Here is a 23,714-nt window from a genome sequence, read left to right as displayed (position 1 = left end):
GGGGAGTGGGGGACCCGGGCGGTCGGGGTGAGGTGGGGGAGCCAGGCTGTCGTGGTGAGGTGGGGGAGCCAGGCTGTCGTGGTGTCTTGAGAGCAGGTGTCACTTCATCCGGTGGTGCTTTTTTTTGGTCTTTTACCTTGCCTAAGCAATTTCATATTACCCAAACTAGGTCCATTTCACTTGATTAAATTAGGCTTTACTAGAGGCGGAGGAAATCAAGCCTAGTCCCCTGACCTGTCTCTCAGCAGGCCAGAAATAAAATTCTGTGCTAACCTTCCCAGCTTTTGGGCCCCCAGACGGAGCTTCCACTTAATGCATATGGATGGTGCGGGAATTCTGGTAGGCAGGGCCTTTGTAGAAGGCCCGTTGTCAGGCGCCTGCATGGAGCCACGTCTCCAGGAAGGAAGATTCCAGAAAGGAGGGTTTCCGGCTGAAGTGTCCCGCGTTGTCATGTGAACTCCACGTGTCTGGAGTGATGTCACCCCTTCTTACCAGCGCCTCCAGGCTAACATTCCCCATCTGTCTTAGGCTTCGGAACCTGCCTCTCCTCAAGAGCGTTCTTCTCAGGGAATGGCCTGAACTCGTGTCCTGAAGTGTGGGTTCCCAGACAGCACAAAGGTCCTTCTAAAAATGGACTCTTATGCTAGAATACGAGCCTGTGAGGACAGCAACTGCATCTCCGTTTTTCTTTGCCGTTTCCACAGTACGCGGCCCAGAGAAATGTTTGAAATGAATGAATGAATGCTTTTTGGTTTCAGTTGTGGAATTACTCACACGCCAAAGAGTGATATCTGACTCTGAAAATCCTTGATGTCACGTTTGGGATCTTAGGATCCTCGTATTTCTTTTTTTAAATTTAATTTAATTTTTTTTATCCATTTATTTACTTTTTAATTTGACCAGAGAGACACAGAGAGAGAGAAAAAAAAGAGGGAAAGTAAGAAATCAAGCCACCAGGCCCAGGACTCGAACCATGGTCGGCCATGTGGGAGTGTCCAGCACCTTGCCACCACGCCACCTGCTGGTCCCAAGGATCTTCATATTGCTAGGGCCTAGCATAGTATACACTGTTTATACTATTCAAGAACAATGAATAAATACTGTTTTCAAATCTGAAAGGTATTATAAGATTCTCCTGTACTATTTCCATTTTATATGGCCAAGAAGATGTTTAAAATTAGATTTATTCTATTCACTTACATAACGATGGTATTTTTCAGAGGTATTTTCTCGGTAAATTATGGTTAAGAAATAACATGTAGTAATGTCCCTAAACCATAAAGCCAAGGAGTCCAGTATTACCGTTGTTAGTAATTGGCTAGTGAGAATTTCAGAGGATACTGATGGCTGTACAAACAGTGGTACTTTTGCATTCAAATAACTAAGCATTTGTGTGATGAGCACATTTATACCTGAGGTCCTCTTTCTGTTGTGTCAAGGTTGTCCATTCTTAATCCTTGCAGCCAAAATGGTACTGCTACTTCCTATCTAGTCTGGAGTAAACAGATCTTCTTCCTTTAACAAAATAAACAGGTCTAATTTGTGTTCATATGCACATCTTAAGTATTCAGTCTGATTAATTTCGGCAGTTGTGTGTACCCGTGTACCCACCTTTCGAAATGACATACCTAGAGGAAACATTTCTTTTACCCCAGAATTCTCTCACGTCTCTGACAGCCAGCTCCAACTCCCTCCCCCCGAAGCAGCTGCTCTCGGTGTCTGTCCCCGTCTGTGAGCCTCACCTGTCCTTGCACATCCCATAATTAGAACCGTCCTGTGTCCACTCTCTGTGTCTGCCCTTTTTCACTCGGCGTAATGTTTCTGGGATCCAGCCGTGTTGTTTGTGCGTATATCAAAGGTCCATTCCTTTAGATTATTACAATATTTCATCATATGAATTTACCGCAAGTTGTTGATGTAGTCTGTTGTTGATGAATATTGACTCATTTCCAGATATGGGGCTTCCATAAACATTTTTTTAAGAAGTTTTTGCCTTAGGGCATGTTCACTCACTGGAGAGAGAAACACAAACAGTGAGAGAGAAAGTGAGAAATCACCCCCCAGGGCAGATGGCCGTGCTGCAACCCCTTCTCCTCCATTCTCCTCCTGGGATCTTGGGCACGCATGCATACACACCTGGTGTGATTTTTTTTTTTTTTTTGGTGGTGTTTTTTAACACTGCTTGCCAGACAGACAGACAGAGACATAGAGACAGAAAGCGAGAAATCACCCCCCAGGGGGGATGGTCACGCCGCAATCCCTTCTCCTCCATTCTCCTGATCTTGGGCATGCACGCACACGCACCCGGCGTGAGTTTTAAGCCACTGGGTCCGGGACGTGAACTGCGGTCGACTACATGGGAGTCCAGCGACATAGCCATTACGCTAACTGCTGGTTCCCACACACCTGGTGTGATTTTGAAGCCACCAGGTCCGGGACTCGAACTGCAGTCAGCCATGTGGGAGTCCAGCAATATAACTGCTGTGCCATCTGCCAGCCCCGGAACACAGTGAAAAAATAATAATAATAGCTAGATGGCACCTATGCCCACCAGAGAGAGAAAGAGAGAAAGAGAAAGCATCCCCTCCAGTGGGGTACAGTCATGCTGCAATCCTTCGAGTTTTCCCTCCCATCAGGGACTCAGGCATGCTTGTACACATGCCAGGCACATCTACCAAGCCCCGGGGCCAGGATTCAAATCACAGTTGCCCATGTGGAATTCGGTCTCCCATGTAGGCTGTGCTACAGAGCCAGCCCTATGACTGAGGTTTTGATGTTACAGAGATTTTGATGTTCTTTGTTGTTGTTGTTTATAGATATGTGATTTTATTTTTCTTGAATGAACAGAAATTAAATTGTTGTATTAAAGGGTAGTTGTTTGTATAACTTTGTAAGAAACTACCAAACTGTTTTATAGTGTAATTATACCTTTTTTCATTTGCATCAGTAGTAGCTGAGAATTCTGATTGCTCCAGATTCTTGCCAACATTTGCTATTGTCAGCCTCCTTACTTTAACCATTCTAGTTGGTCTGATACGGTATCTCACTGTGGTTTAATTTGCATATTCCTGATAACTAATGATGTTGAACCTATCTTTTTTTTTATTTTGAGAGAGATTTTCACTGTAGGGCGCGTGCGCTCGCCAGACAGACAGCGAGAGACATAGAGACAGAAAGCGAGAAATCACCCCCCAGGGGGGATGGTCACGTCTCAATCCCTTCTCCTCCATTCTCCTCTCGGGATCTTGGGCACGCACGCACACGTGCCCGGCGTGAGTTTTAAGCCACCGGGTCCGGGACACGAACCGCAGTCGACTACGTGGGAGTCCAGCGACATAGCCATTACGCTAACTGCTGGTTCCCATCCTATCTTTACAGTATATTGGTGACCTATATCTTTTGTGAAATTTTTTTTCAAGTATTTTGTCTATCTTTTAATGGGTGGTTTGTCTTTTTCTTGACTTTTAGAATTCCTTTATGTATTCTGGATAAGAATCCTTGTTAGGTGTATGTATGGCAAGTGTTACTCTCCAGGGTGTAGCTTGCCCAATCATTTTCATAATGGTTTCTTTTTGATAAATAGGAAAATTTCATTTTGATGAAGCTCATTTTGTGTATAATTCTAGTGGTTTTTGTTTTCTGTGTAAAATAGTTTTGCCTGCCCTTAGTTTTTACCATAAGGAGTTCCCAAGACCATTAGCCGGGTTCAAGGATTTAACAGAGGGACTAGAAGCTGTAGACTCATGGTTATAGTATATTATTGTGAAACAATACAGATTAAAGTAATGAAGGGGAAAAAGTTGGGGTCTAAGAAAAAGAATTACAGACTACAGTCGTCCTAATGGTGCACTTAATTCTCCCAACAAGAATATGAGAGAGTACATGGAAAATAGTTCCAACTAAGGAGGCTCCCCCAAGCTTTGAATGTCCCAGTGTAAAATCTACACTGGGGCTCAATCATTTCATCATAGAGTGCTTGTGTGACTGATATTAGCCACTCAGTTTCCAGACCCCTGAAGGTCAAAACTGATACGTTGTGGCTCAGGGACCAGGTGAACAAAAACAGGTCATTATGATAAATCCCAGTATTAGCATAAACAATTTGATGTAGCCTAAGGCCCAGGGATGAAAAATTAAAAAAAATAAAAAACACTCTTATTGGACTGGATATTCAAAGGCTTATAAACTTCCTTCCAGAAATCAGTCAAGGGAAAGTCCTGAACACCTTTGGAATGTGCAGGGTTTGGGCAGCCCAGGACTGTGGAATCACCCCCTCTACCATATAGTCTCCCAGATATTTCATTTTCTTCTACAAGCTGTGTGCTTCTAGTATTTGTGTTTGAATCTGTGAGGCACCTCAAATTAATGTTTTTCTGTGCAATGACATAAAAGTTGAGATTCATCTTTTTCTCAGATACTCAGTTGTTGAGTGCCATTTGTTAAAATATCTTCCCTTTCCCCATCAGATTAAATGGGATCTTTGACCGAAAATCAGTTGGCCGTATACATATGAGTCCATTTCTGGACTCTGTCCTTTCTCTAATAACACACTGGCTTCATTATGTAGTTTTATAGCAAGTCTTGATTTTAAGTCAGCTATCCTTCAACTGTGTGTTCTCTCACTCTCTCTTCTTGGGGAAGGGGACCTTTGCATTTCCATTATAAATTTTGCAATCAACATGTCAACTTTTATTAAGATAGCTAGGATTTTGACTGGAATTACATTGAGTTTATAGATCAGTGCCTTCACTTTATTGAATTATCTAATCCATGAACATAGGCTATCCCTCCCTTTAATTAAATCTTCTTCAACTTCTCAGATATTTTAAAGTTTTTAGTATAGTGGTCTCACTGTTTTGTTTTGTTTTGAAGTAAGAGAAAATAAATTCCTCTGTTACTTTTTTTTTAAAGGTTTTTGCCATTGGTCATGTATGTGCACCATGAGAGACAGAGAGACAGTGAGAGGTAAAGCAAGAAATCATACTGCAGGGGGGAAGAACCATGCCACAAGCCTTTCTCCTCCATTCTTCTGCTGGGAATTTGGGCATCTATGCACATGTGCCTGGAGTGATTTTTAAGCTGCCAAGCCTGAGACTTGAACTGACTTGGCCAAGTGGGAGTCCAGCACCTTTACCACCGCTCCACCTGCTGGTCCCTCTCTTGCTTTCTTTATCTAACCTGTACCTTCCTATGCCTACATTTTTCAAATGTTACTGTTTCTTTTTGTGGACTCATATGTTCCTTTATATTTTATTGGCTTATGTAACCCTGTCTTAAAATCCTAATAGTCAATTCTTTTTTTTATTTTTAATTTGCTAGAAGGTACATTTACTTGCCAGAGAGAGAGGGAGAGGGAGAAAGCATCCCCAGTGGGGCATGGTCACACCATCATCCCTTATTCGTTTTCCTACCATGTCAGAATTTGGGGCATGCACACACGTGTCCAGCATGATTTTCAAGCCACCAGGACCTGGATTTGAACCACATGGTTGGCCATGTATTATCTGGCTTTATTAACCCTTAGGCCACAGAACTAATACCCTAGTAGTTAACACTTGATATATGTTTGATTGCAGCTATTTTTGTTTTATTTTGTTCTTTTGGTTTTGGTTTGGTTTTGTTTTGTTTTGTTTTAATAACCAAAGCTGTATTATGATTCTCAAAGTGAGAAAAAAGAGATAAGGAGGGTAAAAGCCCTCAACAGATAGACTCAGAATTGAGTCCTTTCCCATTCTGATGTGTTCTCCTAGGCCAGAGAATTCCTAACCCCCAGAGACTCTGCTAGTGAGAACCGTGGTTATTTATGGGGATGATTTATATCCCTCAGGTACATTGGGCCAGAAAATAAATTAGTTGAAAACTCATTCCAGAAACAGAAAGCTCAATATTTATTCCTATAAAGTTATCTGGAGAAATGTACTGATTTTATATACCATGAGTAATGCATAATTGCTTATTACTTGTACTGCTAACTTAACCAGCAGTATAATTCACGCTCAGAACCAATTAGGTGAACCCTGCAGTCTAGCTTCTATCCACTCATTGGTGCTGGCGTTTTATCCCTAACAAGCACTACCCCTTTTGCTTTGCCTCACATTGACAGAAATGCGCCTGCCCTATATAAACTAATTACAGTCTTCATAGCCAAAGGGAAGTGTGCTTGTCTTGAAACTCACACTCCTACGGAATAAGTAATAGCAAGCTAGTTTTATCGCTTAGTTTTAATAAAGACCCGTAAAATTTAGAGTTTCTTGAGATAAAAAAATGAATTCACTGCGCCGGCAGGTGGCGTGAAGGTTAAGGTGCTGGATTCCCACATGGCTAACGACTGCGGTTCGAGTCCTGGAAAATGTTTTTTCTGTCTTCAGCAACGTTTTTTGCCCTTCTCCTCACTCCGACTCTCTCGCGCCAAAACCCCACACAACTAACCCACTGCCACTTATGGAGCCCTCCTTATTTCCCTAAAAGAAGGGATGGAGGCTTTCGCTCTCTCACTACCTGTGTCTCTCTACAGCCACTGCTAACAGCCACCACAAACTCAAAAAAAAAAAAAAAATGAATTCACTTTGGGACCAGCAGATGGCATAATGGCAACGTCACCGAACTCCCACGTAGTTGACAAAAGTTCAAATCCCGGACTCAGTGGATTAAAGCTCAGCCAGGAACATGTGCATGCATGCCCCAAATCCTGAGAAGAGAATGCAGGAGAAGGGATTGCAGTGTGCCACCCTCCTGAGGGGTGATTTCCCACCTTCTATCTCTTTGTCTCTATCTGTGTCTCCATCGAGCACACACGTCCCACAGCAAAAATTTCTCTCTTAAAAAAAAAAAAAAAGTTCTAGGAAAACCATAACTTACACTATGGCGAGCAAATTAAAATTAGGTGTAGATGTTTTATTGAAATAAATTTGATACTGTCAACCTCAGAATTATAGGTTAAGAAAGCTAGAAACCAATTCACTTCTTAGAGTTCAAGGACATCAGCTCATAGAACTTTTAAACAGAAGTACATCTTGAATATTAGCTTAAATGCTAGAAAAGTATTGTGTTGCAACCCTGGAAACTGTTTAAAATTTTCAAATAGGTTGATATAGAAGAAATAAATATGAAAAAGAAAATAATAAAGAAAAAGGACCAGCAGTTGGCATAATGGCTATGTCAGTGGACTCCTGTGCAGTCAACCACGGTTCAAGTCCTGGACCTGGTAGCTTAAATTCACACCACGTGCATGTACATGCATACCCAAGATCCCGAGAGGAGAATGGAGGAGAAGGGATTGTGGCGTGGCTATCTCCCCACTGCCCCCCCCCCCACAGGAGGTGATTTCTCACTTTCTGTCTCTCTGTCTCTGTCTTTCTGGAAAGTACATGCACCCTATAGCAAAAACCTCTCTCAAAAAAAAAAAAAGAACCATAATCCACTTTATTTGAACTCATATTAAGCCATAGCCCCATATCCTACATAGAGCATGTGATTATAAAAAGTTTTAACATACACCAGTTTTTATTTATCTTTGTTAAATTTTATCTGTCTCTCTCTTGCTAGCTTGTGAGATTATTTTAAATTTTAATTATTTTATCTGATATATTGAGTGTCTCTTACCCTCTGGTCTGAAATTCAATAAGCACATGTTTTCTTTCTTCAAATCACAAAATTGTAGAATTTTCTATCTAAAAGTGACTTGAGGACCAGCAGGCGGCATGGGGGTTTAGGTGGCTGGATCCCACGCAGCCAACCAAGCAGTTCAAGTCCCAGAGCCGACAGCTTGAAAAAACATACCAGGCACATGTGCATGCATGGCCAAAATCCTGAGAAGAAGCTAGAGAAGGAGTAATGGCATGGCCATCCCCCTGGAGAGGGGGTGATTTCTCTCCTCTCCTCTCTCTCTCTCTCTCTCTCTCTCTCTCTCTCTCTCTCTCTCTCCCCCCCCCCCTCTCTCTCTCTCTCTCCCTCCCCCTCTCTCACTCTCTCCCTCCCCCACCCCATCTCCCCTGGACAACCGCATTAATTTTCACTAATTCAGCACACATGACTTGCTAGTGCGCATCGAATCATCAGTAACTGCTGGAAGTTGTTTGGTGTTTCACACGAAGAACGCTGTTATTCGCATTCTGGGTCCAGATCAGATCACGCTAGCCTGAGAGCTGGCAGGCCTGAAAAGAAACTGGCCACCACACCGTACAGCGGTGTCGAGCCTGCAAAGACAGTGTCGCCCTCAACCGTGGTTTTGAAAAGAAAATACTCTGAAAGCTCTGGGTGGCGGATGAGGGAGAAGGTAGTTCAAAACAAGCGAAAATGTTCAAAACCAGAAAACAGTGCTCATCCCCTTCTAAAGCTGTTGGCTTGAAAAAGTGTGCAGCTCCAGCTTGATCTGTATGTTTTCACGGTTATTAGCAGCAATGGAGACGCGCTAACCATATCCTCCTGATAACGCTGCAGCAGCTTCTCAGCACTTTTATCAACACATACATTTTACAACTGGCAGTGTGGGGATTGGACTAGTACATATTTGTGTATAAAAAAGGGTAACAGCATTATAACTTCTTCGTATCTGTGAATTATGGATCTTGACTTGCAAGCGAGCAAACCTGAAACGCAGCAGAACTTCAGCATCCTGGTAGCTCTTCTGTCCCCTCCCACTTCTGAGAAATGGCCGCGCGTGGACCGCTGAGGAGAAGGCGACCCCTCGGTGACGAGTTCTTTCCATCTCATCCCTCCTTCTCAGTAAACGAGTGTGGTGTGCCTTCTTTCTGTCTACCCTGGGCCGTGTCGATGGGGAAGGCCCTGCGTCATGAAGCGGCTGAAAACCGCAAGGCGTTCATCGAAACTGTGGACCCTGATCTCCTTTTCATCATTGTAGAAGGACCTTTCATAGCCCGTTCTTTAAAGGTGAAAGTCCGTGCAGAAGGAAGCATTTAGACTTGTTTCTCCACATCTCACTGAGTCACCAGGTTCTCGATTGTATTTGTCCTGTCTCCGGAGCAGCAGAAGGCCCACACACGTAGCCCAGAGCGTTTGCCGCTGCCGTTAGAGAACAGCTCGGGAGTGAGAAGCATAGTGCTCTTCCTTTTTACTGCAGAAGTCTCGATCCGTTCCGTTTTAGAGCAGTAGCTGGTAATGCCATGGATAGAGCTGTTATGTAAAAAGTCGAATTACTGTGCCAGCGCTGCCAGGCAGATCTGGGAGAGGGACAGAGCAAACTCGAGGTAACTAAAACCAGGTACGTGGACCTCTGAGGCTTGCTTTTTCAATATCGCACCTCTGCGAAGCAAAATAAGAAAAAGAATAAGTTTCTATTAATAATCTGGGCAAGAAAAATACAAACATCAGTATCGTCATGGAGTTGGACTTCCTCCCTCAACTATAATCATTTGTCGTCACAGCGGGTCCTTAAGAGAATGGCCCCAGATAGTGGAAGACTATGAGTCCTGTGGAAAATAGCTGCTCATTTAACGGATGCTCACTTGTGGCGTCCTCCATCTGCCAGGCACAGTGACAGGACGGTGCTGGCAAACCATGGAAGCCTCCAGAGAAGGTGGGCAAGAGGGAGCAGGGCCGTGAGGGAGCTGGCACAGCAGCAGTGGAGCGGAGTAAGGAGGGGCCTCTGGCTCTGCAAAGCAGAAGCGGTGACCGACCTTGAGGACCTCGGAGCTTGGTAAAGAGGTCACCATCAGAGCTCAGTAGCCCCAAATCAGAGGAAGCACAATTAGCATGCAAAGGGACCTTGACATTACCGCGCTGTGAGTGGAGAAAGCCGAGGTAGTAACCAGAAAGGGACGGGATGCAGAGGAGAAGTCAGCAGGGGCCTTGCACCGTCGCCCTGGCCCTGCTAAGGGAGTGATGCAGGAGATGCAGGATTGAAGGAGATGGACACGTGGTAACAGATGAGTAAGTAAAACATAGTATGTCAGATGATGGAAAGTACCGTCGCGAACAGGAAGCCAGGGAAGTGAGGACGGAGGCGAAGGAGCTGGGGCAGGAAGTGGGATTGGACTGCGTTCTTAATTTTTATACAGATATATATATATATATATATAGGAGATTTATATATATATATAGGAGATTTTTGCTGTAGGGTATGTGTGCCCACCAGAGAGACAGAGAGACAGAAAGAGAAATCACACACACACACACACACCGGTGGATGGCCATGCCTTATTCCCTTCTCCATTCTCTCTTGGGATTTTGGGCACACACGCACATACCTGGCATGAGTTTTAAACCGCCGGGTCTGGGACTCGAACCATAGTCAACTAAGTGGGAATCCAGCAATGTAACCAGTATGCCATGTCTGCTGACCTCACTGAATACTTTTAACAGGCACTTGACCTAACTTTTAAAAACTTACTTCATGACTCCTACAAGCATTTATTTTCACACTCGGAGTACATCTGGCCTAGAGCCCATGTGCTGGGGCTTGTGGAAAATCTCCTCTCAGCCTCGGTCACCGGCACCGTCTTCCGAGAGCACCGGGACGAGCTCCCCGTACCTCTCAGTCACAGCCTGCAGTACAGATTCAGCATGCATTTATTCATGTGCTTCCTACTAGGCGAGAAGTTCCCAAAGGGAACAGATTTTACCCCCAGAACTCAGTCCACGTGGGCACTTAACAGACCTGTTTGTTGAGTGACTGAATGAATGAATGAATGAAACATAGTAAGCCCTGTTTTGAAGAAGGTTGTTATTTTACTATTCTGCGGCCACTTGTAAGTTTTCACTTCCCACTTTACAGAACTGCCTAGTAAATGACCTTTTCAAAGCAGACAGGTATCGTCTTCATCCCCGTGGAGTGTGGGAACTGGTCACCCGCTAGTTGAAATCATCCTCTCGCTCTCTCTTTGTTTGCAGAGCCAATGCCAAAGGTGCTCCCCTGAATATAAATAAAGTCTCTAATAGCCTGATTAATTTTGGAAGAAAGCTGATTTCCCCGGCAATGGCTCCAGGCAGCACAGGTGGCTCTGTACCTGGGAGCAGCAGCAGTGGGGGCAGCAGCTCCTCCTCCACCGGGATTCCCGCCAGGACCTCAGCAGAGGCCCCCAGGCATCACCTGCAGCCACAGCAGCGGCTGATGAAGTCGGAGAGCATGCCGGTGCAGCTGGACAAAGGTAGGAAGAGACCAGCAGTAAGTCCCAGGGACACGGTCTCCCGGACTCCCACCTCTGCCTATGGGAGACCGGTGTCCCAGAGAAGACGTCAGAGTAAAACTTGGCCTTTAAAAACCTGTTCCATCTCCTCCTTTCTGTTTGGAATAGGATATGCCGTATTGTTCTTAATTAAGAATGTTTTATGAGATGACTCGGCTAGGTCCTTTGTAACCTTTCTATTCCAGCATGTTTGTGTTTGCAGCCTGTGCGTGCCCACACAGTACGACGGCATGTCACAGGCAGATCGGAGACCCGTGGGCCGTGTCCCCTGCTGACTGTGGAGTGGTGTCTGACGAAGAGCACGTGCCAGGTCCCGGCACCACGGGTCTGGCCTGGTCTAGCGTTAGGGCGATGAGCGCACGGCAGGGCTTTGGAGGGGGCGTGCCACAGGCCTGCCGTCTCACGTCCAGGAGCTTCACTTCTAAGGAGAAGGAGCTCGAGTCTTAAAGAGCAAACACACACGGGAACCAGCAGTTAGCGTAATGGCTATGTCGCTGGACTCCCACGTAGTCGACCGCGGTTCGCGTCCCGGACCCGGTGGCTTGAAACTCACACCGGACGCGTGTGCGTGCGTGCCCAAGATCCCGAGAGGAGAATGGAGGAGAAGGGACTGCGGCGTGACCATCCCCCCTGGGGGGTGATTTCTCGCTTTCTGTCTCTATGTCTCTCTCTGTCTGTCTGGCGAGCGCACGCGCCCTACAGTGAAAATCTCTCAAAAAAAAAAAAAAGAGCAAACACACACAACCTCAGGCAGGCAGAATAAGGCTCAGATTCCACGCACCGGAAGTGAGAGCCGCAGGTGTTAGAGCAGCAGAGGACCCCGCAAACCCTCTGATCCCTGTCTCCGCTGGTGCGGGAAGGAGGTGGCCCTGGCTGCAGAGGCTCTGGGAGGCTTGGTTCTGTCGGGCCCTCCCGGTCGTGACCGCCCAGTGTACTCTACCCAGAGGGCCCTTCAGGCTCTTACTCAGAACTTGTATTTTCCACTCCTTTTCCCAGAAACATAGTGTCTTAGAGCCCCCATTCATAGCCAATTAGAAACACCTGGGCCAACCAGTGGCATGGTGGTGAAGACCACTGGATCCCACATGGCTGGCTGGCTGTTCAAGCCCCAGACCTGGCAGTTTAAAAAATATACTGGGCTTTGTGCCCACGTGTTTGCCCAAAATCCTGAAGGGAGAAATGGAGGAGAAGGGATTACAGCATGCCCATGCCCTATGGGGGATGCTTTCTCTCTCTTTTTCTTTTTCTTTCTCTCCAGAAAGTACACACGTCCCCTGGCAAATTAACAACAACAACAAAATTTTAATAGAAACAACATTTGTTTTTAGTGGTGGGACTCCACTAACTCTACTGATACTTTAGAAGCAAGAAATAGTACATGATGGCCAAAACTCTATGAAAAGCAACCCTAAAACCTGGAAAGTTTGGCAGTGGCAGGCCATTTAGGGTGGGAGCGGACAGCTTGCCCCAGACCTCATTTGTGTCTCAAAGGGGTTCTTGCATTATCTCAGGGTTCAGTAACTAGTAATATTGTCAGGACATTTCATATACTCTGTTTAAGAAGACTACATGCAAAAATATTAAAATTTTACATATTGGCACTTAAATTGGTAAACTTACCATAAATTGACTTTATTCCCCAACGAGGCAAAATGATGGGTGTTTCTCAATAATGGGCGTCCGTGTGCACACATGCCCGCATCCAGAGGCCTTCATCGCTTCATCATGTTTATCTTTTCTCTGTTTCTTTGCCTATATGAACTATTAGACTTTATATAATTAGTATTTTAATTTTTTTAGAATTTTCAATTTGCCTTATATAAGAATATCTCGTCTAAAATTACATTAGTTTCTTTTTTAATGGAGAGCTGTCACACATGATTTAAAGAAAAGGAGACTTCAAATTATTAACATGTTGTAAATGTGTTCTAATGCCAGGAGACATGCCCACTTCCAGAATGGAAATGAATGTTATTTTATATATTTCTTAATTGTACTGTTTTATTGTTCTAAACAAACATGATTTCAATATTGCTTTGATAACAAGCTGTAGTCAGTTGTAATTCTAACTGATGGCAGGCAAATGAGTCAGAGGATCTCTTAATGCTGTCGCTGAAATTTTCTGAGGAACCAAGCCAAATGACTGTAGAGATATAAAGTTGTGTCTCTAAGGAAATGTCAAGTATTAATATCACAGTAAGTGAGAAAGGAAGCGCATGGAGACGGAACAATTGACGAAAACCAAGTCCCCAGTCAGAAGGAGACAACAGAGCACTTAAGCAGAGGATTTGAACACGCGCCACCAGGGCATCTTGTAACTGGTCCCTGCGCTGAGGGACAGTGGCCTTGTTTGGCAACTCTCGTGCGTTTTTCATTCTGGTTTGTTCTTCTCATATCTGTCTACCAAGAAAGCATGTCTATCTTCATGTTAAAGATAAACATGCCTGCTGCTGCCCCTCCACGTGTGAGATTTGGATGAAATAAAGGGCAAAAAGACAGTTCATAGAAGTGGAAAACACAGTGCAGCTTGAAGCGCTTCCCAGGTGACACGCTGAAGCGCTCTGACCCTCTCTCCCCTCTCCCCGATCCCTGGGGCGTCTCTTAGTGCTACAGTTGCTTGGTTCTTTTGGTGAAAGATCTATTTATGACTCCTCGATGAAAATACTTCTCCAATGATAGTGCGCCCCGCCGGCCACCGCGCTGTCACACGGACCGGTCTGCGTGTGTGTCACCTGGCCCCAGAGGTGAGCGAGCAGCGGCCAGCCCGGCAGGAATTCAGTGTTGGGATATGATTTCCATCTATCTCGGAGAGTCACCTACTCGGTGCCCTTGGGGACAGAAAACGTACTGCCAGCTTTAGTGCATTCTGCCAGAGACCTGAGAGTTGTTCTTCAAGATAAATGCTCATGATTCTGTAAGCGGACGCTCCTCCGTTTGTGCCGGTACAGTCGTATCCACGGCCCGGACTCAGGCCTGTGCTGCCTGCAATGCATGCTCGGGCCGGGTAGGTGCCGGGGTGGGCGGCGAGGGGAGGAGGAGGCCGCACAGATGTTCCCCAGAATTCCCTTGCTTATATTTAACATTAAACGAGTTTTCCGTTTCGAAGCAGACTTTAAGAGGTGATCGAGAAGCGGCAGAGTAAAGCGGGTCGCAGGCCTAGAACGGAACGCCTCCTTCAGTTACACGGAAAGCGGGCACACGACTCCCCAGGGAACTGGCGTTCCCTGGGCCCTAACAGCTCAGGGCCTGGCTCTGCTAGAGCGGTGCGTTACTTGTCTGAGCACAGTCCTGTTCATGGGTTCTGCGTGGGAGATAGAACGGCAGCGTGGGCACTGAGGACTGACGGGGATGGTGCAGTTACACCCCGACCACTTTCACATGAGCCGGTCGCGCTATAAATCGTAATTGTAGCCGCGGTCAGGACCCTTGAGGGCATGTTATTTAATTCAAAAATGGGTGTATTTTTCTTTACGACTGTGTATATTATATACAAGCTAGAGGGGAAGAAAGGCTATGAGCCGTAAATTATCCATAGACAATATGGTGCCTTTTTTAAAACGCTTGTTTTCTTAGTTTGTTACACTCAAAATAGCCGAGGCCCTCAGATGGCGATCTGTCCAGAGGGTTCTTCTGTGGACAGTCCCTGTGCTCACTGGTGACCTCTGCCACCCGTGAAGGCGACCAAAGAATCTGAACGTCTTCCTTCCAAATACCTGTGCCCCTCGGGCTCCCCACGGGGTTTCCCGCAGTGCTCCTTTTCCTTTCTTCCCTGATCTTAAAATGCACTCTTCACCAAAAAATAAATAAATAAATAACCTTATTTCATTTGTATTTTAAATTGCTTTTTGAAATAGAACACTTCTTGGGAACCAGCAGTTAGCGTAATGGCTGTGTCGCTGGACTCCCACGTAGTCGACTGCGGTTCGCATCCCGGACCCGGTGGCTTAAAACTCACGCCGGGCGCATGTGCATGCGTGCCCAAGATCCCGAGAGGAGAATGGAGGAGAAGGGATTGCGGCGTGACCATCCCCTCTGGGGGGTGATTTCTCGCTTTCTGTCTCTATGTCTCTGTCTGTCTGGCAAGCACACATGCCCTATAGCGAAAACCTCTCCAAAAAAATAAATAAATAAATGGAACGCTTCTTTATTTTAAGCATTTAATGCAGGTCCAATTTGTGAATGAAATCTTGCCTATAATAAGAATATCAAACGAAGGGTATGCAGTTCACAGATTTATTTTTACATGTTGACATTTATAAGTGCATGTGGTAACTTATGAAATCTTTTTATTACTTAATGTGAAAGTAGAACTTTGTTCTTACCACTGAGCAAGTTGGTTTCAAGTTCAGTTAAAAATAAATTTTGCCTGATATAGGAGAAAATCAATTACAAAAGAATGCCCATTTCTTAATAAATGGCGTCTAACTTATTTGTGGCCAAAAAAAAAAAGAACAATTAAAACAGAAGAAGAAAATATAAAGTCACACTGATACATTTACTGTCTTAAATCCACTCAGCAAAATCTTGTCATCGCTGAAGTTTCCTCCTTGTGTTTTCTGTAAAAAACAAACCCAAAAGCTTCTTAGGAAATACCCTTTTAAACACTCATTTCCAGCTCGGGCGCAGTGACACCCCGGTGCTCGGCAGTGCTGGAATCCACGTGGAAGAGGGGGTTTGGTTCACAGGTCAGTCTCTAATCCTGGGCAGACGGTGCCCCAGTCCTGGCTGGCTGGGGAGAAGGATCCTGGCGTGGGCCCTGTTGAGGGCGTTTGTCTGTCTCTGTCTCTCTCTTTCTCAAGAAATATATTTTAAAAAATACTTTCTTTGAAAATAGTTCGTATTTTCCTAAGCCTGTACTGTGCTTTCTCTTGTGCTGTGTTTTTAGCAGTTTGATAGAAGAACTAGTGTAACGTTGAGTCTGAGAGAAAAGTGGAGCATTTCCTTCTTATGAAATCTAATTATGTTTTCTTATGAAATGCAGGCGATGTAGGTACAGGAAGCCGTGCTCAGGTTTCAGTTCCTGTCCAGACTCTAACTGACCTCCAAGGTACAGTTCCCATAGCAACGCAGCTTTCTCTCTCACCAAGTACTGTCACTGCCTGCTCTCAGACTCCATCCTCCCTTCTGCCCGCCCCATTCATCCTGTCAGTTCACTACCATTGTGGGGCCACTGAGCGGCACTGTTGTTTAGAACAAAAGTCCCCTCTCATGTCATTCATCACCATGGAGACGCCGGATGTGGCTGTGGTGTGGGTTTTTCTGTTAAGTATGTACAAGTCTCTTTCCTTGCAAAATATGATTCACTCTATCTCTTGCGGTTATTTTAACACGGGGCCTTGCGCGGCAGCTCACGCTGAGGTGGTCTTGCACAGGTGCTCTCTGACAGGACTTAACAAAGCCCTTCTGAGATCAGACAGTTTATATGCTATGATTAGTCGAAGGTGCTTACATTTTACCTAAAAGAATGACAACCTGATTTTGAAATGCTTTTAAGTACAGCCTTCATACTGTGAATTAGCACAATTAAGGCGTGATGCAGTAAAGGACAGTGGGTTGAATGAAAAGGGAACATTTCCATAGCATATCCATTTGTTCAAAATAGAGGGAAAAAAATAGCTTGTTTGTGAACTACAAAAAAAAAAAGTTGGCTGGCGTTGTAGCTGAGCAGTGAGGGGATCCGGATCCCACCACTGAGGTTTGAATCCTGTCCTGGAAGCTTTAAAAACATACCTGGCATGTATGCATGCATGCATAAAACCCTGCAGAAATGAAGGAGGAGAGACTGCGGCATGGCCATGCCCCACTGGGGGCACTCCCATTCTCTGGCACACAAACATGCCCTCTGGCAGTAAAAGAAGACAAAAAGGAAATTTGAAAAAGCGGTAATCCATTCAGCACCTCCTGTAAAATTTTAAAACATGGGAAGGAACTTCAAACAGTTGAAAATATGGAATTAAAGTAGGAGTGTATTTGTGTGCATAAACTTAGAAATTCATGCATAGTTTTTTGTTTTGTTTTGACATTTTTGCCATAAGGTGTGTGCAGTTGCCAGAGACGGACAGGGAGAGACAGAGTAAAGGAAAGTGAGAGATCTCCTCCCAGGGGAGATGGCCATGCCACAGTCCCTTCTTCATTCTCCTTGTGGGATTTTGAGCATGCACGCACACAAGCCAGGCAGGATTTTCAAGCTCCCAGGTCCAGGACATGAACTGTGCAGTCAGCCAGGTGGTACTCTGGTGCCTCCACCAACACGACACCTGCTGGCCACATAGTTTTTCGCAGTATACATTTCCATGACCTTTTAAATACCCCGTATAGAAATGTTTAAAGTGGTTGCATTAATCTTTTCTCATGCAATCCTTTAGATAAACTGTGCCATAGAGAGGGTGTGTATGCCAAATGGATTCCTAGACCACCTTTAAGAATCTTCAAAAGGAGACTGAATTGATAGTATGAATTAAAATGCGTATCACGTTTCCCTAATTTAAAATATCCACATCATAATGTCATGATGACAGTGCCCAAATGCCGTTTTAATAGTGATATATCCTCATAATATTCATGCTTTTTAATAAAGTAACAGAAAAAAGTGGAATGTGACTAAGAGGTTGTTGACAGGGCCAGCAGGTGGCATGGAGGTTCAGGAAGCTAGATCCCACTTGGCCGACTGCACAGTTTGAGTCCCAGACCCAGCAGCTTGAAAATCACCCCAGGCGCATGAGCATGTGCTCAGAATCGTAGGAGGAGAACGGAAGAGCAGGGGTTGTGGTGTGGCCATTCTCTCTAGGGGGTCATTTCTCATTTTCCCCTCTTTCTTCTTGTCTCTCTTTGATGAGTGAGCTCACCCTATAACAAAAACTGAAAAAGAAGAAAAAAGAAGAAGAAGAAGAAGAAAGAGAGACCTAGTTGATGCCCTAGCGTAACTTTTTTAGAAACATCATGCTGTGGCAATGGAGTGTGATGACATTCTGTATGGTTTTGTGTCTCCCAGGAAAAATTTCTGGCCTTGTTTTGGTAATTGAACCAGAAGACCTTTAAGGGGATTGCAAGAAGAGTTGTTCTCCTTGTCTGTTATCCGCGTCGTCCAGGGCTATGGTAGCGTGGGCAGCGGAGCAGACAGATCATCTCCACGCGATTCCTCTCGCTTTGTCAGTTACTGTGCTTAAATGAGTATTAATGTGACATGACCGTGTGTCTATCTAGATCACTTGATATTAGACGATTCGGTGACAATTCACAGAATTTAACTTTGGGCTAGTAAAATACTTGTTAAAAAGCCATCTGCCTATCTCAGGATTTAATTCTAAGAAACCATTTTAATTGCCGAAGAGTCTATCGTTGGCTTCTCTGCAGGACACGGGCTGCAGGGCCCCGTTTCTACCTGTGGGAAGAGGAAGCGCAAGGTCGGCCTGTTCTTCCCGACTTCTCTGCTCCCGCTCCTCCGTTTCCTTCTGCAGACGAGAGTCCTGTGAGCAGTGGTCCTTGTTTAATGGGGCTTTGAAGAGGCGGTTGTGTCACTTCGCTCAGATGACTCGCATTTCTAAACAGAACCATCCCATTCGCGTATGCAGCAAGTATTCCTCAGTGCCCATGTTCCGAGCTCTGTTTTCATCTGCCCCTTGGTTTTCTCTACCACTTGGCCAGATTGCCTGGGCGTTCCCTTGGCTGGAGAGGACCCAGTCCCGCCCACACAGTCAGCAAGCAGCTTTTCCTGAACCCCTGGTTTGGAATCCCCTCTGCTTCCATGCTGTGTAAGAGGTTGTATCAGCATAACAGGGAGGTTCCAGCTAGTAAGGAGACGTGGGTCCCAGGTAAACAGCTCTCAATCCGGTGTGGCAGCTCCAGCGACGACACCGTGAGATGACAGCAGCCCTGACTGGGAGAAATGACGTTGGGTGTTCCTCTGTGTACTTCCTGGAGGGCCAAGGGGCAGGAGGGAGGAAGTGGACAGGACCCAGACTAGTGGACAACTGAAGAGCTCCTGTCTGTGCTTAACAGGACCAGTAAGAGCAGAAGGGGGGTCCGTCAGAGGCGCCACACTGAGTGTCATCCCCCGGGTATTTCAAGAGCAGATGTGGTATTTAATTTCAGGGAAATTATTACTTAGACTCTCACAAGTCTTTTGCTTTCGCTTTCTCTCAAAGTAATGAAGTAAATTTCAAGAAATAAATTATACTCTCAGTGATTCTAATATCATGTAGTCTTTTTTCATGAGATTTCACATCTGTAGTTTGACTTTTAACTCACATAGATATATAATTTTTAAGATTTTTAATAAAAAAATGAATATAAAAGAGAGATTCCACAATTTGGGTCAATAAGTCATTTTCAAGAAATTACTGGAAAATTTTACTTTATATCTTGTAATATGGGTTGCAATCACACACACACAAAAAAACGTGCCTCAGCAGAATTTGTTTTTCCAAGACTTCATTCAATGGGCTTCTTCAAAATTAGTTTTGGATATTGCATCCATACTCCCTGGAAACCTTTTTCAAGAGCTATTTAGAAATTTACTGTCAAATCAAAAAGCTTTGAAATGTATACACACACAAGACATACACATATTATTTCCAAAAGCAATTGACAACGTATAACAATAGAAATATTTTAGTGTCATACAAAGGGCCAGTAGGAAGGAAATTCAGAGTTCTTGAGTAATTACGATAGGCATCTTTAGAATTTATATTTGCGCGTGTGTTTATGTGATAGATACAAATCCAAGCACATCCTCATTCTCACACACAGATGTCGTTATAAAATAGATCAGGCTGTTTTTAAGTATAAAAAGAGGAGAAAAGTGGAAAAATCTCTCTACTCAGGTAATACTGTTGCTACGCTTAGGGGTAACACATGTAATGTTAGACACCCAGTCGATTAGTTGCATTGAATAAAAACCCTCCATTTCCTCTTCTACCTCTTTTTTACCAGTCCACTTCCCAAACTTCCATACATTCGATCACATTATTATCTGTCTTACAAAATGGATATTTGGACAGGTGGACATTTCTCCCTAGTACTGTTGATAAAACTACGAAATATCTTCAACCGATAATACCACACCTCTTTGTGCCATTAATGCTTTGCCTCCCTGTCCCTCCCCCAAATGTCCTTCCTCAAACCCTCCTCTTTCACACACACTATATCTGGTATTTATATCTATTTACTGCCTTTCTATAGCCTTTAGTCAATTAGTTTCAGTCACAGAGTGCAGACACTCAGTATATATTAAGTGGGGACATACAGTGCCTCTCCTTCATAGCATGGCTTGCTTCACTCAGCAGTAAATCTTCCATATTCATCCACTTCCTGTCAAAAGCCAGGGTTTTGTTGTTTTTTATGGATGAATAGTATTCCATTGAGTATATGTGCCACAGTTTTTCTAACCATTCATCAGTTTGTGGGCATTTGAGTTGTTTCCATGACTTAGCAATTGTGAATAGTGCCACAATGAACATCGATGTGCAAACACTTTTCCTATTAAGTATTCTGTCCTTTGGGTAGATACCAAGGAGTGGGATTGCTGGACCATATGGTAGTTCTATTTTTGCGGAATCTCCAAATTGTTCTCCACAGTGGCTGGACCAATTTACATTCCCACCAGCAGTGTCAGAGAGTTAGTTCCCTTTTCACCACACCCCCACCAGCACTTATCATTTTTTGTTTTTTCAATCTTAGACATTCTGACTGGGGTTAGGTGATATCTCATTGTTGTTTTGATCTTTGTTTCTCTTACAATGAGGGATGGCGAGCATTTTTTCATATGCCTTTTAGCTATTCGTATGTCATCTTTAGAGAGTGGTTTTTTCAACTCTTTCTCCCATCTTTTAATAGGATTGTCTTTTTCCAGAACAGCTGCTTGAGTTCCTTGTGAATTCCAGTTACCAGTCCCTTACCCAACACATAGTTTACAAAAACTGATAATGAAATCATAAGCCAAAATTACGAATGTTTTTTAAGTCATTGATAATGAAAAGACTAAATGCCCAAACCCTGAGAGAGAGATAAAATGATATACTGAAGAAATGCAGTTCTTAGAAAATAAGAACGATTGTATGATGAGTTCTCTAAACATGTCATTCAAGAAGGAATATGCCTAAAGAAAGCAAAGGCGTCAGGATAAGAGATTAACGAAATAGATCAGTGAACCAAACAAAGTTGGTTCTTAACACAGTGAAGTAACCAGACCTTTAGTACTAACCAGCAATAAATAAGAGGAAACCACTCACACATTCAAACTTAAAATAGTGACATAGCTCAATATGCAGAAGTGTGAGTTGTTTTTTGATTTGGGGGCTTTTTTTTTTTTTTTAAGACAACTATATTCAATTTTAAAAATTGAAAGTCCGGCCAGCCCTGTCAACTTGTGGTTAAGGGAACTGGATCCCACATTGCTGATCAGAGTTCAGAGCCTGGATCTGGCAGTTTAAAAAACACTCCAGATTGGGGCTGGCATGTGGCATGGTGGTTAAGGGTGCTGGACTCCCACATGGCTGACTGCGGTTTGAGTCCCGGACCTGGCGGCTTGCTTTCTTACTTTCATTTTCTCTCTGTGTCCTTCTCTGGTCAAATTAAAATAAATGAATAGATAAAGTTAAATAAAATAATTCTTTAAAAAAAAACACTTCAGGCACATGTGCATTTGTGCCCCAAATTCCAACAAAACGGAGAAATGGAGAAGGGATTGTGGCATGGCCAGTCCACTCTCGGGCACAACAAGTGTGCATTCACCTTCTCTTTCTTGCTCTTTCACACAGGCCTGCTGGCAATGAAAAAAACAGGGGCGTGAAATCTGGACCGGCTAAAACCAAGCCATCAGGGCCTGGGGAGAATGAGCTCCGTTGCTCCTGTGCAGCAGTGACAGAGTTCAGTTTCTTGTGACTGTAGGACCAAGCTCCCCACTTCCTTGCTGGGACTTTCTCCAGCTTCTAGAGAATGCTGTATTCCTTGGCTCATGGCCGCGTGCTCCACCTTCATGGCCAGCATCGCTGGGTTGTGGCTTACACACTCTAACTCTGTGCTTTTCCTTTTCAGTCCGTCCCTTTGACTCGTTCTCCTGCCTTCTCCTCCCATCGTAAAGAATGACATGTTCCGATTCTAAGCCCAGCACAAGAACGCAGGAAATGACGTGACATTAAGTAACCTGGAGAGCATTTGAAGTACACAGTAGGATAGGCGTAGGTTATAGGCAGGCATTGCAGTGTTTTATAGGAGAGACTTGGGCATCCCCGGATGTGGATATCTGCCATGGCCCTAGAACCAATCCCCTGTGGGTACTAAGTGATGATTTATGTGTAGCTTTTTTAAAAAAAGACCTATTTCTTTCATTTTATTCATTCATTTTAGTTTGACCAGAGAGACACAGAAACAGAGAGCGGGAGAGCGAGGAAGCAAGCCGCCAGGGCCAGGACGCAACCCTGGTTGGCCATGTGGGAATGTCCAGTGCCTTACCCACCGCGCCACCTGCTGGTCCCCTGTGCATGGCTTTTTAAAGAAAGAAGGGAACTATCGAAAGTCACCCGAGCCAGACTGTAATAGGTGGATAGACTCTCATATAGAATGTCATTTCATTTTGGGGAAAAAACACGTTCTCGTGAATCAAAATGCTTTGGTTTCTTAGACCCACCTTTTTGTTTTGTGTGTGTGTGTTGTAATAACATTGAGATCAACAACACAGTGGTCCCCTGAGATTTAATGGAGCTGAAAAATTCCTGTCATCTGGTGTCACTGTGGCCTTTCTGGTGTCATAGCATGACAGACTGCCCATATGTGTGTGGTGGTGCCAGTGTAAACGAACCCTACTGCCAGCCATGTAAAATGCAGCAGGTGCCACTATGCACAGTGCATGATACTCCAGGATAAAAATAAACCACTATCTACTGGTTCGTGTATTTACCATAGTATGCTTTTATCATTATTTTAGAGTGTAATCCTTTTCTTTAAAAAAAAATTTTTTAGAGGTTTTTGCCTAAGGACGCGTGCACTCGTGGGGAGAGAGAGGCAGTGACAGTAAAAAGGAAAGTGAGGAATCACTCCCCAGGCGGGATGGCCACGCTGCAATCCCTTCTCCTCCATTCTCCTCCCGAAATCTTGGGCATGCACACACATGCACTCTCATGTGCCCGACGCGAGTTTGAAGCCACCAGGTCCAAGACTCGAACCACAGTCAGCCACATGGGAGTCCGTCAACGTAACCGCTACGCCACCTGCTGGCCCAGCACGTTCCTTCCCTTGTGAGGAAGAAGGTTACTGAAAAACAGTGCACTGTGTCCCCTCGATAGCAATCTCACACACCTGTGTTCACCAGCTCTCTTGACTGTATCGTTTTCTCTTCCGCTCAGTCTAATCTCAGGGGGTTTTTTGTTCCTCATGGCCTTTCATAAGTTTGTGAATGTCACTGCTAACATGAGCAGTAAGAGGCCACATAGAGAACCAGCAGTTAGCGTAATGGCTATGTCTCTGGACTCCCATGTAAGTCAACCACGGTTAGAGTCCTGGACCCGGTGGCTTAAACTCACACTGGGCACATGTGCGTGCCTGCCCAAGATCCTGAGAGGAGAAGGGATTGCG

The 23,714-nt window shown here is 44.6% G+C and overlaps 1 protein-coding gene across 4 annotated transcripts in view; it reads left to right on the top strand.

The window, feature by feature from the left end:
- The window catches only part of TBC1D5 (TBC1 domain family member 5), a 480,733-nt gene that overhangs the window by 415,313 nt on the left and 41,706 nt on the right, over window positions 1-23,714 (top strand). For 2 of the 4 annotated variants that reach the window (XM_027769181.1, XM_027769184.1), the window contains 2 exons: window positions 10,849-11,105; window positions 16,126-16,191. In XM_027769181.1, the coding sequence (XP_027624982.1) occupies window positions 10,849-11,105; window positions 16,126-16,191 (323 nt within the window). The remainder of the gene's footprint in view (window positions 1-10,848; window positions 11,106-16,125; window positions 16,192-23,714) is intronic. The other 2 variants (XM_027769183.1, XM_027769182.1) reach the window with 1 other exon arrangement.

This window comes from Tupaia chinensis, unplaced genomic scaffold (genome assembly GCF_000334495.1).
Source record: "Tupaia chinensis unplaced genomic scaffold, TupChi_1.0 Scaffold148822_2, whole genome shotgun sequence".
Taxonomy (NCBI): domain Eukaryota; kingdom Metazoa; phylum Chordata; class Mammalia; order Scandentia; family Tupaiidae; genus Tupaia; species Tupaia belangeri.
This window is presented reverse-complemented; position numbering and strand designations above follow the sequence as displayed.